The sequence below is a fragment of the Myxocyprinus asiaticus genome, chromosome 14 (assembly GCF_019703515.2).
Source record: "Myxocyprinus asiaticus isolate MX2 ecotype Aquarium Trade chromosome 14, UBuf_Myxa_2, whole genome shotgun sequence".
Taxonomy (NCBI): Eukaryota; Metazoa; Chordata; class Actinopteri; order Cypriniformes; family Catostomidae; genus Myxocyprinus; species Myxocyprinus asiaticus.
In genome coordinates, this window is record NC_059357.1 from 6,371,450 (window position 1) to 6,388,038 (window position 16,589).

Below are 16,589 nucleotides of genomic sequence, written 5' to 3' on the forward strand. Positions count from 1 at the left end.
GGAAACACTAAAATGATTGCAGGGGGACCCAAACTATTGCGAGGGCACACAAACTATTGTGATGGAACGCAAACTATTGCGAGGGCACTCAAAGCTTATTGCGAGGGAAGGCAAACTATTACAAGGGAACACAATCTATTGCGAGGGCACTCAAAGCTTATTGTGAGGGAAGGCAAACTATTACAAGGGAACACAAACTATTGCGAGGGCACCTAAAGCTTTTTGTTAAGGAAGGCAAAACTTATTGCAAGGGAACGCAAACTATTGCAAGGGAACGCAAACTATTGTGAGGGCACTCAAAGCTTATTGCGAGGGAATGCAAACGATTACGAGGGAACAAAACTATAACGAGGGACCGCAAACTATTGCGAGGGCACCCAAAGCTTATTACGAGGGAATGCAAACTATTGCAAGGGCACACAAAACGTATTGCAAGGGAATGCAAAACATATTGCGAGGGAATGCAAATTATTGTGAGGGCACACAAAACGTATTGCAAGGGAACGTAAACTATTGCAAGGGCACACAAAATGTATTGCAAGGGAATGCAAAACTTATTGCGAGGGAACGCAAAACTTATTTGAGGGAATGGAAAACTTATTGTGAGGGAATGCAAACTATTGTAAGGGAACACATCACTTAGTGCGAGAGAAAGCAAACTATTACGAGGGAACACAAATTATTGTGAGGGAACGCAAACTATTGCAAGGGTACTCAACGCTTATAGCAAGGGAACACAAACTATTACAAGGGAACACAAACTATTACGAGGGAACGCAAACTATTGCGAGGGCACACAAAACTTATTGCGAGGGAACGCAAACTATTGCAAGGGAATGCAAACTATTGCGAGGGAATGCAAATTATTGCAAGGGCACCAAAAGCTTATTGCGAAGGAAGGCAAAACTTACTGCAAAGGAATGCAAACTATTGTGAGAGCACACAAAACTTATTGCAAGGGAACGCAAACTATTGCAAAGGCACACAAAACTTATTGCAAGGGAACGCAAACTATTGCAAAGGCACACAAAACTTATTGCGAGGGAACGCAAACTATTGCGAGGGCACACAAAACTTATTGCGAGGGAACGCAAACTATTGCGAAGGCACACAAAACTTATTGCGAGGGAACGCAAACTATTGCGAGGGCACACAAAACTTATTGCGAGGGAACGCAAACTATTGCGAAGGCACACAAAACTTATTGCGAGGGAACACAAACTATTGCGAGGGCACACAAAACTTATTGCAAGGGAACGCAAACTATTGCGAAGGCACACAAAACTTATTACGAGGGAACGCAAACTATTGTGAGGGAACGCAAACTATTACAAGGGAATGCAAACTATTACAAGGCCACCCAAAGCTTATCGCGAAGGAATGCAAAACTTATTGCGAGGGAACGCAAACTATTGTGAGGGCACACAAAACGTATTGCAAGTGAATGCAAAACTTATTGCGAGGGAACACAAACTATTACAAGGGAACGCAAACTATTGCGAGGGAACGCCAACTATTATGAGGGAACACAAACTATTACAAGGGAACGCAAACTATTGTGAGGGAAAGCAAAATTTATTTGAAAGAATGCAAAACTGATTTGAGAGAATGCGAAACTTATTGCGAGGGAACGTAAACTATTGCAAGGGCACAAAAAATTTATTTGTTGGAATGTTTACCTGATCATCTCAGTCCACCTGACGGCCTCCTGCAGCTCCATCAGTCTCTCTTTGTACTGGTTTCTCTCCATCAAAACGCGAGCCATCTCCACCCGTGTGAACCTTCTCCTCTGAGCTGTGGGCACATCACTCTGTGGGAAAAAAAATTACAAAAAAGGACACAAGCTTACACACACCTAAATAAGGCTTTAACAATTATTTTTTTATTTTATATTTAATTTTTTTATCAAATTTTAAAGGAGCAGTTCATCCCAAAATTTTATCATTTGTGATGTACCAAGTTCTGAGATGGCTTCGGATATTTTTGAAATATCGCGCATTAGTCATACAGATGACTTTTTTTGTCATTTTAGGAGCTTGAAATTTCCTTTCATTGTATGGAAAAGAGTAGCATAAACATTATTCAAAACATCTCGTTTTGTATTTCACAGCATGGAAGAAAGAGTCAGGTTTGGATTGATATGAGGGTGAGTAAAATCTCCTCAACCACCAACATTATTCCACTATTAAAGGAATAGTTCACCCAAAAATTATAATTCTCTCTTATTTAACCCTTTTGCCATCTCAAACACGTATGACTTTCTTCTGTGAAACACAATAAAAATATTTATTGAAGGATATATGTTGTCTGTTTCTCCATACAATGCAAGTCAATGGGGTACAAAACTTTCCAGCTCCAAATAGCACATAAAAGCAGCATAAATGTAATCAATATGACTCAATAGGTTTAATCCATGTGTTCTGAAGACATACGATCAGTTTTGGGTGAGAACAGACCAAAATGTACAGTTGAAGTCAGAAGTTTTCATACACTTAGGTTGAAGTCATTAAAACATTTTATTTTTATTTTTTTCACCCAATATGTAATGCCCAATTCCCAGTGCGCTTTTAAGTCCTCGTGGTCGCGTAGTGATTCGCCTCAATCCGGGTGGCGGAGGATGAATCCCAGCTGCCTCCGCATCTAAGACCATCAACCCACGCATCTGATCACGTGGCTTGTTGAGCGCGTTGCCATGGAGACGTAGCCCGTGTGGAGGCTTCACGCCACCCCCGCGGCATCCGCGCTCAACTCACCACGCGCCCCACCGAGAACCAACCACATTATAGCGACCACGAGGAGGTTACCCCATGTGACTCTACCCTCCCTAGCAACCGGGCCAATTTGGTTGCTTAGGAGACCTGGCTGGAGTCACTCAGCATGCCCTAGGATTCAAACTCCAGGGGTGGTAGCTAGCGTCTTTTATCACTGAGCTACCCCGGCCTCCATTAAAACACATTTTTAAACCACTCCACAGATTTAATATTAGCAAACTATAGTTTTGGCAAGTCGTTTAGGATATCTACTTTGTGCATAACACAAGTACTTTTTCCAACAATTGTTTACAGACAGACTGTTTCACTTTTAATTGACTATATCACAATTCAAGTGGGTCAGAAGTTTACATACACTAAGTTAACTGTGCCTTTAAGCAGAAAATGATGTCAAGCATTCAGACAATTAGCCAATTAGCTTCTGATAGGAGGTGTACTGAATTGGAGGTGTACCTGTGGATGTATTTTAAGGTCTACCTTCAAACTCAGTGCCTCTTTGCTTTACATCATGGGAAAATCAAAAGAAATCAGACAAGACCTCAGAAGAAAAATTGTGGACCTCCACAAGTCTGGTTCATCCTTGGGAGCAATTTCCAAATGACTGAAGGTACCACGTTCATCTGTTCAAACAATAGTATGCAAATATAAACACCATGGGACCATGCAGTCATAATACCACTCAGGAAGGGGAAGCATTCTGTCTCCTAGAGAAGAATGTAGTTTGGTGCGAAAAGTGTAAATCAATCCCAGAACAACAGCAAAGGACCTTGTGAAGATGCTGGAGGAAACAGGTAGACAAGTATCTATATCCACAGTAAAACAAATCCTATATCAACATAACCTGAAAGGCTGCTTAGCAAGGAAGAAGCCACTACTCCAAAACCGCCATAAAAAAGCCAGACTAATGTTTGCAAGTGCACATGGGGACAAAGATCTCACATTTTGGTGTCCAAAAACTGTCCTCTGGTCTGATGAAACAAAAATTGAACTGTTTGGTCATAATGACCATCGATATGTTTGGAGGAAAAAGGGTGAGGCTTGCAAGCCAAAGAACACCATCCCAACCGTGAAGCATGAGGGTGGCAGCATCATGTTGTGGGGGTGCTTTACTGCAGGAGGGACTGGTGCACTTCACAAAATAGATGGCATCATGAGGAAGGTAAATTATTTAGATATACTGAAGCAACATCTTAAGACATTAGCCAGGAAGTTAAAGCTCGGTCGCAAATGGGTCTTCCAAATTGACAATGACCCCAAGCATTCCTCCAAAGTTGTGGCAAAATGGCTTAAGGACTACAAAGTCAAGGTATTGGAGTGGCCATCACAAAGCCCTGACCTCAATCTGATAGAAAATGTCTGGGCAGAACTGAAAAAGCATGTGCGAGCAAGGAGGCCTACAAACCTGACTCAGTTACACCAGTTCTGTCTGGAGGAATGGGCCAAATTCCAGCAACTTCTTATGAGAAGCTTGTGGAAGGCTCCCCAAAACGTTTGACCCATGTTAAACAATTTAAAGGCAATGCTACCAAATACTAACAAAGCGTATGTAAACTTCTCACCCACTGGGAATGTGATGAAACAAATAAAAGCTGAAATAAATAATTCTCTCTACTATTATTCTGACATTTCACATTCTTAAAATAAAGTAGTGATCCTAACTGACCTAAAACAGGGAATGTTTTCTAAAATTATATGTCAGGAATTGTGAAAAACTGAGTTTAAATGTATTTGGCTAAGGTGTATGTAAAATTCTGACTTCAACTGTAACTCCTTTTTCACTACAAATTTTGAAATCAGCAGTCTCCTTGGCGCGATCACCTCTCGTTTGACGCATGCGCAGAGTGCTGTACACGCTTCAGAAGACAGATTAAACAACTCGAGTCGTATGGTTGGAGTTTGAGACAACATAAGGGTGAGTGAATTATGAGAGAATAATAATTTTACGGTGAGCTGTTCCTTTAAATATCTCCCACTGTATGAGGTGTAATTGTTCTATAGGGCATTACTGTGGTTTTTACATATGAATACTCACCTCATCTTCGTCTTTATTATTATTCTGTTTAGGCACCTCTGACTCTGCTTTCAGTCTGCGTTAGAGAATATTCTTATGAGTCACTAAATTTCTGAACAATTATACTCTGTCCACATACGTTATTGCAATTAGGCATCAACATCTAATAAAAAAGACAAATATACATGACAAATCATACAACTAAGTGAAAAACATCAACTGTAGCTGTAAACCTGAAATAAACTAATGTTAAGCTAGATTTATTCTATACCTCTTTGGCATCTTGTGTCATTTGGAGAGAGTTTGGACAAAACAATGACTCACTTTTTGAGTTCTTCCTCCAGCTCTTTGTTCTTCTCCTCCAGTTTGGCTTTTGTCTGCAGAACGGCATCCAGTTCTCCCTCAAGAACCTCCTTCTCACATGAGAGCTCATCCACACGAGCAATCAGATCGTTCTTCACCACGTTCAGGGCATTTCTTCATACAAAAACACCAAAAACCATGCAAAGTTGCACTGTCAACTACAATGCTAAGGAAATAAAAAATATATTTTAAAAAGCATATTCATTTATTTCTTATTTGTTGACACTTTTATTCGGGATTAACGAAATCCGTCGAGTCCAGACTCCAACCTGCTTTGCCCATATGAGCACCACAGCTTAATGTGTCCAGAACTTGGCATCAACAAAAGCACAATTTAAAATTTCTATAAAAAACAAGCTTACTTTGTCTCTAACAACTGCACGTTTTCCTGAATGAGGTTCTCCACCTCTCGACTCATGCCTGAAAAAAGCAACATTTAAAAAAAATCAAATTACTGTGAAACGAAAACAAAATGATGATGAACCATTGCAATGAATCAATGATATACATCCCATCACAATGTGCAAACATGCCAAAATGTTTGAGTTGAGATGATTTGTATATACCCTGTATTTTTAGGTTAGACAGGTAAAGGTGAGACAGCTGGTCAGGTATGAATGAATGGTCTTACCAGACAGACTCGGGTGTTTAAGCGCATGCACTGCATGTGTTCGACAGACAGACAGACAGACACATGGAGAGTGAAACAGGAATGGACAGCTGTGAGGTGAAAGTTAACAGGTCACAGAAAAACCAAGAGATGCTGGAAAGAGTGTAGAGACCCCTGAGAGATCAGCAAGACTAAGCATATTCAAATAAGCGCTGCTATATCTAAAGAGAACACAAAAAAATTAATAGTTCACCCAAAATAAAAATTCATCATTTACTCACCCTGATGTTGTTTAACTTTCTTTCTTCTGTGGAACACAAAAGCAGATGTTAGGCAGAAAGTTAGATAGCCTCGGTCACAATTAACTTTCATTGCATCTTTTTTTCCCATACAGTGAAAGTGAATGGTGACTGAGGCTAACATCTCCTTTTGTGTTCCAAGGAATAAAGAAAATCATACAGGTTTGCAACAACATGGCAGTAAGTAAATAATGACGGAATTTTCCAACCCCACAATTTTCATGTTTCAGTTAAATGGGGAAAAGTGAAAAATGAATATGTTCATGTAGATATAAGAATGAGCTCACACAGATTTTTTGACACGGAGACATTAAAGGATTAGTTCACCCAAAAATTAAAATTCAGTCATTGTTTAATCACCCCTGTGTTGTTATAACCCCATATGACTTTCTTTCTTTTTCTTAACACAAAGGGAGAAATTGTGAAAAAAAATTGTGCTCAGTGATGTCATACAATGGCACTTTATGGTGACCACCTCTTCAAGCTTCAAAAGAATGCAAAAGTATAATTCAGAAGTCTAATAAATTATTCCATGAGACTCATGATTGTTATGAAAGCATATGATAAGGTTTGGAGAGAAACAAGCCGAAATCGAATGTATTATTTAGTGAAAATGTTCACTGACCGTTGATCTCCTGTGTGTGTTCATGATAGGGCACGAGAGCAACAGTTCACGCAGCACCCTTGTGACATTGGGGTGTTCAAGCGAAAACTCATTTGTTTATCTAAAAACAGGGGACCCACTTTATATTAGGTGGCCTTAACTACTATGTACTTATCCATTTGATACAATGTACTTATTATGTACATACTAACATTTGTAGTTACACTTACCCCAAAACCTAACTCTAATCCCTAATCCTAACCCTCACCCTACCCTTACATACCTCAACCTCAGTAACAGCAAATGTGGGAATTTTGTATAACAACATGTACTTACACAGTAAATGCATAGTCTTGTATGTATTTAACATTAGTACATTGTAGTTAAGGCCACCAAATATAAAGTGGGACCGAAACAGGTCCGCTATAGAAACAACAGAACACAACACAGCTGCACACCATAAACAGAGAACAGAACTTACTAAACATGTCTGAAGAATTTGTAGTCGAAGAACTGATACATTTCTATGCCCAGCCTTATTTGTTTGAACGGAGCATTCGGAAATCAAACAGAAACATAGAGGAGGCTACAGGCAGCCACAGTCACACCATCTCTTAAATTGACGGCAAACGACAAACAATAAAAGGTATTTTTTCCTATGTTAATCAGAGTTTTTGTCCTAACCAGCAGTGACAAGCGACGGTACATTCAATCAATCACTTGTTTTCTATTTTCAGCATCACATGGGTAACTCCGTCCACTATGAACTGGCACCGGTCCAAAAACTCTCAAAGAAATAAGGCTGGGCATAGAAATGCATCAGTTCTTCGACTACAAACTCTTCAGACATGTTTATTAAGACCTGTTCTCTGTTTTGTGTGCAGCATTCTCATGGAATAATTTATTAGACTTCTGAATTATACTTTTGCATTCTTTTGAAGCTTGAAGAGGTGGTCACCATAAACTGCCATTGTATGACATCACTGAGAACAATATATTTCACAATTTCTCCCTTTGTGTTAAGAAAAAGAAAGAAAGTCATATGGGGTTATAACAACACAGGGGTGAGTAAACAATGACTGAATTTTCATTTTTGGGTGAACTATCCCTTTAAGTAGAAATGCAACAATACACTGTATTTTGGCCAATATCCACATAGCTGACAATAATTTATTTATTAATTTTATTTGCATGATTTTTACATGAAAATGTTATTTCATCTGACTTCTAATAATAAAACAGCTTTCATGCTAATTTTTCAATCTATAGTTTCACAATCATTAGGTATTAAAAAGACAATATATGGTAAAAATGATAAATAATTGTTTAGTGTTTTCACAACTTGGCAAAGAAAAAGACTTTTGATTGAATGTTGAATTGGCAAAATAAATAAATAAATAAATAGGCCCTGTGATTCTGTTTTGTAAATCTGCCTATTTAGACTTATTTAGTCTATTTAATGCTGATAATAAAGAAATGCTAATATTGGCTGACACCAAAATGGTAACCAGTATATTTTGCACCTCTAACATTAAGACAGGAAGAGATAATGAAGGAAGGCCGTCATACACACCGGAGTACTCCACTGGTTAGAGGAAGAACAGCAGAACAGGGGCAGGGAGAGAGAAATCTGGGTCAGTTTTACATGCAAAACAGAAAATAATGGGACTGTGCCAACACACAGATCATCTTATTAAGAAAAAAAAAAAAAAAAAAAAAATCACACATAACACACATTTGATGGTAATTATTGAGCTGTTTCTTTATATATCATCTGTAAGGTTAAATGTATCTTCATCGGGATATACTGATATACTGAAGGACAAAATCGAAGTAATTAAACCAATCTTAAAATATAGTAAAAGTGAAATAAGTGAAAACTATCCTTTTCCCAAAGGTTCCAAACTTGTTCATATTTTATTGTCACAACATGAAATCACCTAACTGCCAAATGTATTATTGACATTAGGGCTGCAAATAATTATTATTTTGATAATCGATTAATCTAACGATTATTAGAACGATTATTCGACTATTTGGGCGAATATTCCAACAATTATTCATTAGCTTCAGCTTGTGCCTCGACTTAAAAAGTTGTATTAAACATGCTTATTAACAATAAAGAGGACAAAGTCATCTTTTAAAAATACCTCTAAATGACATTCACTGAATTAAAAGGAAAAAAACTTTTTTTGGTTTAATTCCGTCAAAAATTCACTGCTTAAAAATCAAACTGATATCAAGAGTCTTGTTTTCCATTTAAAATTGTCTAAAAATCCTTAAAACAAGATACATTTACTTGAGAAGCAGCATATAAGATATTTAGACTTGCTAGAATGTATTTTGAATAGTGTATTTCGTATATAAGTGTATTTTTTCACTTGTTCATACTTCTGCCAGTACAGTAAAGAAAAAATATACTTATATTCAAGATTTATTCTCTGAAAGCAAGTCTAAATATCTTACACGCTGCTTCTCAGTTGAATGTGTCTTGTTAAGGATTTTTAGATATTTATTTAAATATTGTATTCATTGTATATTTTGGAAAACAAGCCAAACTAATCAAAATCATATTTTGCTGCAGTGTGTAATGGGCTAAGACTACACTTTTTTGTTCACTTTGATCCATCTTTAACTCACAGAAAACAAACTCTCTCTTCTTAAGAGTAGCGTATCACAGGTTTTCTTCACGATAAGATACACACGTGAAACAGTATATTATGATTCAATACGTCACGAGTCATCACGTTATAATCTAGCCGCAGCATATGCTCGTAAGGGATTTCCCACGCCAGAGTGTGCATCAGCCGGGTGCAGTTTCAATCTCTCCCCCTTAGATTGTGTCACTTCACACGACTCATAGAAGCAGTGCTGAACGCACAGAAAAATGCCAGTTTCTGAGTTTGTTTATTTACATAACCCGCTTCTTTATTATTTGAACTATAATAAAGGATGCATTAAAGATATAATGCCTGTGTGTTTCTTTTGTACACAATCTGACATGCAAGTTTTGCTTAAGCGGAATGCCAGATCCGGCTCCACTTTGTTTCACGATGACACTGCTTCTGTATTTACTTATTTAGTATTTTTTCAATAGAATTAACTCATACTTTGCGATCTGTAGGCTGTTTGGAAAGTCTGGTGTATTTGGACTGTAAGCTATATTTTTTTCTCAATCAGCTGCAGTGCTGCTCTTGCACGGCATCGTTCGAGTTTCAAATTATCTCATGTTACGTTAAATAAGATCTAACGACACATTTTTGTCGGCAATTTTTTTTATTGTCGACGTTGACGATAACATCGACTAATCGTTTCAGCACTAATTGACATTCACTATATTTTTGGTCATGTTGACCTTGCTTGATTAAAATATGTGCTTTTAATACATGCAGTTAATTCTGAAAAACTGCTTATACAACTATTAAAAATTCAAACAAATTCTACTACAAAAAAGAAATACATAAGTTTTAAGATATATATTTTTCTCTTTCCCTTAAAAATATTTCATACTATGAGAGTTCCTTCTATGACGATGTGATACGTGAATAATAGAAGTCGACCAACCGATCGATCGTTTTAACGATTAATCGGTGCCGATAGTTGCTTTTTTGAAACAATCAATTATTATTTTTAGTTTTTTATTATTATTTTTATTTATTCTTTTATTATTATTTTTATTATTAGTGGCCGGCGCTGGAGAATTTTACAGCATGGTTCTGTAATATAACAGAAGCCTCTTGAGGTGAAATAAAAAAATTATCACTGATACCTCGTGGGGATTTACTGTATCTAAATCTTTCATCATTGACAATATTTATCCATATTTTTATCCTCACTTCAATGCATATTTTTTTCATTTTGGACTTTTGTAGCCTCTGTTTTTGCCCTTCATAGTAAGGAAAGATTAAGATTTTTTTTTTTTTTACATTTTATAAATCGATTTTAAAAACTTTCGGTCGATTAATCGGTTATTGACCATTTCCACCACCTCAGTTAACATAGTGAATATGTAACATGTTTGTGTAACATGTTTTTCTTTGTAACATGTGAGAATAAACAGCACTAACAGTAAAACACATACCCAACAGATCTGCTCCCTCGTCTACATCTCCAATCAAACCCGAGCCCGCTGACGACACCTCTTCAAACAGAGATTCTGTGTTCCGGTCAAACGCCATGTTCTCAATACCTCGGGTCGGAGTACTTCAATACATCATAAACAACATGTAAAGTTCATTCTTCAAAAATATTCTAGCATAGAATCACAATTTTAGTCTTGTCTTTATTGTTTGATTTGAAAGAGTAACACTGATCATTGATTATTCTGTCAAATCATGTGTGTCATATGATGAAAGGAGTGTTTCTGAAAATAGTTCAATTGAGACAGTCCATGCAAACTCATACGGTGTAGTCTTTATGGGTCTGTTTCAAAACCTAGTGAGCTGCCTACCTAGACAGCATTTATATGCATCATACAAAAGTGTTTTGTCAGGTAATTTAAAAAAATGTGCTTTATGTGATGATACTATCTAAATTAACTGGTTTTATTCAAGTCAAAAGATATTATTTAATATGACCAAATCAACTTGACAAATTAGGTTACACCACTGAAAGTAATTTTTATGGGTTCGATAATGTAGAAATAGATTCTTGAGAGAACAATTGCAGGTTTTTGAAATTGCACTTTTTACAGTGTAGACTTTTAAAAAAAAAATGTCACCTAAAAATGTGCTTCATTTGCTAACATTTAAATTAACATTGAAAATTGTATTTAACATCACTGAATCAACCCGAATACATTCGGTTACACCAACAAGACTACTCTTGAGACCCCGCGTCCACATACGTGGATATTGTATTTTGGTTTCACTATATGCAACGCATAATTTAAATTCATTTAAACCGACTGAATACTGTTCACAACACTCTAGACTGTTATTTAAGGGTTAAACTTCTGGTGTACCGATTCACGGGACACAACAGCATGACGTCGATTTCCGTGAAGCACTTCTATGGGCCCAGAGCCAACAAAAGTGCCTCTTGTAAGAAACCTCTTTACATTTTTTCATTGAAGCCTGTTTGGGTGTAAAGAGTAGCATCTCTAGTTTCGTTTGAAATGCCGCTTTAAAAAATGCATGAATTTTTTATGCATAAGTGTGCTGATAAACATGCCCACATATGTGGATTTTGGGACATTATTCCCTCAAAACATGTTAGTTATTTTAAATAAATTTCAACATTAACACATCTGTGGGTCATTTTGCTTCATTTTCTGAGACCAGTGCAGACAGACAGCACACTGGAGGTTAGTTCATTCACTATATAGGGAGCATGCTATATCTCTCTATGCAGCCAAGGGCATTCACCGACCAAACCCGACAAAAAGTTCAGTTTCAGACTGCAGATGAAGATTGGACCTCTCAGCATGTTTGGCAGACATGGGACTATGGTAATCAGTACATAAATTCAGAATTTATAATGTATAATTTTATTTTAACATGGTTGGCCATTACTTTGAATCAGAATTAATTATGCTAATTTCTGATGTAATGTCTGTTAAGTCTCAAAAACATGAATAACCAACACTCCTGGACACATAATAAACTATTTGATTTAAAAAATCTGACTTCCTATAGCTTGGTATTACTTGAAGTTCACAACTTAGTCCCGCTGTCCACATAAGCGGACATCAATTTTGACACCAAATTGTTTTTCTTTGGCACGTTTATTAGGTGCTAATAGTTACAAATCAAAAAGCGAAACGGAAAGTGCACACAACAGTCACGCTCGGGTCTCAGGCGGTTAAGGTAACTATTGCAGATTATTACTTTTTACAATGTTGGTGCATTTGAAAGTTCAAACTGAATGTTTAAACACCCCTTTGTGCCTAAAAACACTGTCTAGCTAGGCAGTTCGCTTGATTTTCATTTCGTTAAATTGCCCTGATTGGTTACCTTGCTCCTTTGTATCCACTGAGATCCATGTCCAGCTCTGGTGTGGACTCAATAATCGCCTGAACATCTGACTTCTCTTCATTATCACCCAGACCTTAATAATCACAATGGACAATTACTTATCCATCTGTCTGCTGCCATATTATGTACACATAACATCTGAAAATGCTCTGGTCACATTTAAGATGCACAGTACAAAAGGTCATACTTTTGCCTTAAGTAATTTACCAGATGCTTTTATCCAAGGCAACTTAATAATGGGGAATAAAATAAGCAATTTGTCAAACAAAAAAGTCAATCATTTCTGCAGAATCGCACTGTTAAGTTCCTATAGTAGCTAGAGCTACACACAAGCAAGAGCAGAAAAAAAAACATACAATAAAATACATTTACTATGTAGAAATGAGATTTTATTCTTCTTTTTAAATAGGAAGTGCGGACCCACTTTATATAAGGTGTCTTTAACTACTTTGTACTTAAGCATTTGATACAATGTACTTATTATTTACATATGTGTTGTTGCATTGTACTTGCATTTAATGCACCTGCATTTAATTACATCTGTAGTTACACAGTTAACCTTACCCCTAAACCTAACCCTACCCCAATCCTTACCCTAAACCCTAACCCTATCCCTACTCCTAAACCTCAGTAGCAGCAAATGTGAATCATGTGAGAATTGTTCCGAACAGCATGTAGTTGCACAATAAACAGGTTGTATTTTATGTATTAAAATGGCAGTAAATAGTAGTTAAATACACTTAATATGAAGTGAGACTGGAAGTGCCTTTATGGTTGTGGTGTGGTGCTCAAGGAATGGACATGTTTTTAGCTATTTCTTTAATAGTAATGTAGGGACTAACCCGCAGAGACGCTCCTGGAACCGGGAACAGCCTGAACCTCTGTGCTCTTCCAGAATCCATCTCCATCCTCTCTGTGGGAGTCCAGGGCCAGATCCGAGGCCGTGGTGGACATTGGCGTGATAGACTTTGAGCCCCCTTGGCTGAGGTCAGACAGCTCATCCTGAAATCATCCAATGCGCAGTTGTCAGAGATCACATCTCAAATCACATATTCAGTTCAGGGACAGAAGAGGGAAAGCATACATCAAAACATAAAGGATTATTTTCCTAGCTTCGGCCCAGCACATTTGACAAACCAAACCAATGAGCACTAGACAAGCTGTATACAAAGCCACCTGATACACAAGCTTATATGAAATGGGTCAGGGGTTACGAATTTAGTGGCAAATAATAACCAGACAAAATCCTGTGCCTGTTCAGACTAAAAAAAAAAAAAAAAAGACAAAAAAAAGACAAAAAAAGAGAGAGACTGAGAAACAAAACAGCAACAAAAAAGAGGATTTGACAGCTCACTGATGCAACTGTAAGAAAAAAGTTTACATGACACACAAATAACCAGCAGGTCGATTACCACAAACAACAAACACAAAAAAAAACAGATGAACACATAGATACATATAGTTTTTATTTATGCAAGAAACCCTAAACAAAGCAAATTTCATTTAGAATGAATGGCAAAAAAGTTAAAAACATCAATGTGAATGCAGGAAATACAAAACTGCAATGAATTCAGTGATTTAGAGAAGAAACAAAATGTGTTAAAACCAAATGTTGAGTAACATGTAACAAGTAATGTGTTACATATTCATTACTTTTTTTTTAACGTAACAAGTAACATGTACATTTTTTAATTTACACTGTAAAAATATTCAATCCACTAAAAACATTGCCTTACAATTTTAAAGGGATAGTTCACCCAAAAATAAAGTCTCTCATCATTTACTTACCCTCATGCCATCCCAGATGTTGAACACAAGCAAAGATTTTCAGTAGACTAGTTCAGCTCTGTAGGTCCATACAATGTGAGTGAATGGTGGCCAGAACTTTGAAGCTCCAAAAAGCACATAAAGGCAGCATAAAAGTAATCCATAAGACTCCAGTGGTTAAATCCATGTCTTCAGAAGTGATATGATAGGTGTGGGTGAGAAACAGATCAACATTTAAGTCTTTTTCTACTTTAAATTTCCACTTTTACTTCCACGTTCTTCTTCTTTTGTTTTTGCCGATTCACATTTTTCGTGCACATCGCCAACTACTGAGCAGGGAGGAGAATTTATAGTAAAAAAAACAACAAAAAAAACAGACTAAAATACTGATCTGTTTCTCACTCACTCCTATCGTATCGCTTCTGAAGACACAGATTTAACCACTGGAGTCTTATGGATTACTTTTAATGTGCATTTTTGAGCTTCAAAGTTCTGGCCATCATTCACTTGCATTGTGAAGACCTACAGAGCTGAAATATTCTTCTTAAAATCTTTGTGTTTTGCAGAAGAAAGAAAGTCACACACATCTGGGATGGCATGAGGGAGTAAATGATGAGAGGATTTTCATTTTTGGGTGAACTATCCCTTGCAAAACAATAAAAAAGTAATTTACACATTACTTTCTTTGAAAAAACACTGTAACATAGTAACTTTTATAAGAAGTAATGCATGATGTAACACGTAACTTAAAAATAACATTCCCCAACACTGGGTGAAACTAAACAACTATATTATAACTATTCTAAATGAGTTAAAACTTAAGATAAGTGACACTATCAGCTAAAATTTTGATCAAACCTAAACTTAAATCTAAATAAATTATAAAAGAACAATGAAGCAAATCAAAGACAGTGTGGAACTGAAATGGCATGCAGTGAAAGCTATTTTAACTAGCTGTATGCAACTACAGATATATCCGGCAAAATCTTAATATTGGCTGACTAGATTTTATTGTGTTTGTATTTGATTAAATTATCACATTCTATTATTACTTACGGTTTATTATTAATCTGTTACTTCTATGTTTGTAGTTGCATTCAGCTACTTCGGACTCTGAACAATGCTTTGTGAATTTTTGAATATTAGAGCACAACAGTGATTTGGACTACACACTGTCTGCCGACACAGAGCCTGGCTACCTTGCAGTCGTTTGGCAGCGAATCCCAAGCTTCCAGAACATCCTTACCCTCCCTTTTCTTTGGAGTGTCCTCCGGCTCCAACTGCTTGGACAAGAAAATTGGGATGTGGCATATTTTATTCGTTGGCACAACATAAAACTCAATAGCGTTCACATGTGTTTGTGTGTTTGTGCTGTGAGCTGGGATCCAGCATTGCTGGGCTCAGAAATACAGTTTATGCAACATACATTGATCCATACAGTGTTCTTAAGGAACAGTTCATCCAAAAATGAAAATTCTGTTGTCATTTACTCACCCTTTAGGTTGTTCCAAACCAGTATGGCTTTCTTTCTTTCATGGAACACAAAAGGAGTTGTTAGGCAGAATGGCAGCCTCAGTCACCATTTACTTTCATTGAATGGTAACATTCAATCCCTTACATTCTGCCTATCATCTCATTTGTGTTCCACAGACGTCATTCGAGTTTGTAATGACTTAGGGGTGAGTAAGTGCCAGAATGTAAATTTTTGGGTGAACTATCCCTTTTAAATTGTGATTAAATGACTACTTAAAAAGCATCTACTGAATGGAGGTGAACATGGATATTGGAACCTCAAACCAGTTCACATAAAGAGAAATGACTGTGATGTTAAATGATGTTTTTGATTGAATGTCCTTAAAATAAACTATTTGTGAAATTATTTCTTTATATAATACAATAAACATTGTTGTCAGACTGAGCATGGATACAGATGGAACTGATATTTTTTAATAATCTCTGCTAATTTTTTCATCTCCTGCCTTCTGCTATATTTCCCTGATCCTTATGTCTAGCTCTTGGGCTGCTAGAAGAGTTAACATAACAAGCTGTTGATGCTGAGTGGATTTGGATATCAGACAAAACTCTAATATTTGGATATTTTCTGACGGAGAGAGGTCTAGTGGGACACTGGATCTAACATTCCTGCCGCTGTCGATCAGACAGGATGATTTAACATTCATTCGGCAGGA

General features: G+C 36.8%; 1 protein-coding gene across 11 annotated transcripts in view; it reads right to left on the minus strand.

Annotated features, from left to right (window-relative positions):
- LOC127451867 (C-Jun-amino-terminal kinase-interacting protein 4-like) overlaps positions 1-16,589 on the minus strand; it is a 59,270-nt gene that overhangs the window by 19,922 nt on the left and 22,759 nt on the right. For 6 of the 11 annotated variants that reach the window (XM_051716881.1, XM_051716878.1, XM_051716877.1 and 3 more), the window contains exons 6-14: positions 15,600-15,683; positions 13,476-13,635; positions 12,613-12,706; positions 10,740-10,861; positions 8,232-8,243; positions 5,508-5,565; positions 5,107-5,259; positions 4,804-4,858; positions 1,680-1,810 (exon numbers count right to left, since the gene is read on the minus strand). In XM_051716881.1, the coding sequence (XP_051572841.1) occupies positions 1,680-1,810; positions 4,804-4,858; positions 5,107-5,259; positions 5,508-5,565; positions 8,232-8,243; positions 10,740-10,861; positions 12,613-12,706; positions 13,476-13,635; positions 15,600-15,683 (869 nt within the window). The remainder of the gene's footprint in view (positions 1-1,679; positions 1,811-4,803; positions 4,859-5,106; positions 5,260-5,507; positions 5,566-8,231; positions 8,244-10,739; positions 10,862-12,612; positions 12,707-13,475; positions 13,636-15,599; positions 15,684-16,589) is intronic. The other 5 variants (XM_051716880.1, XM_051716875.1, XM_051716883.1 and 2 more) reach the window with 3 other exon arrangements.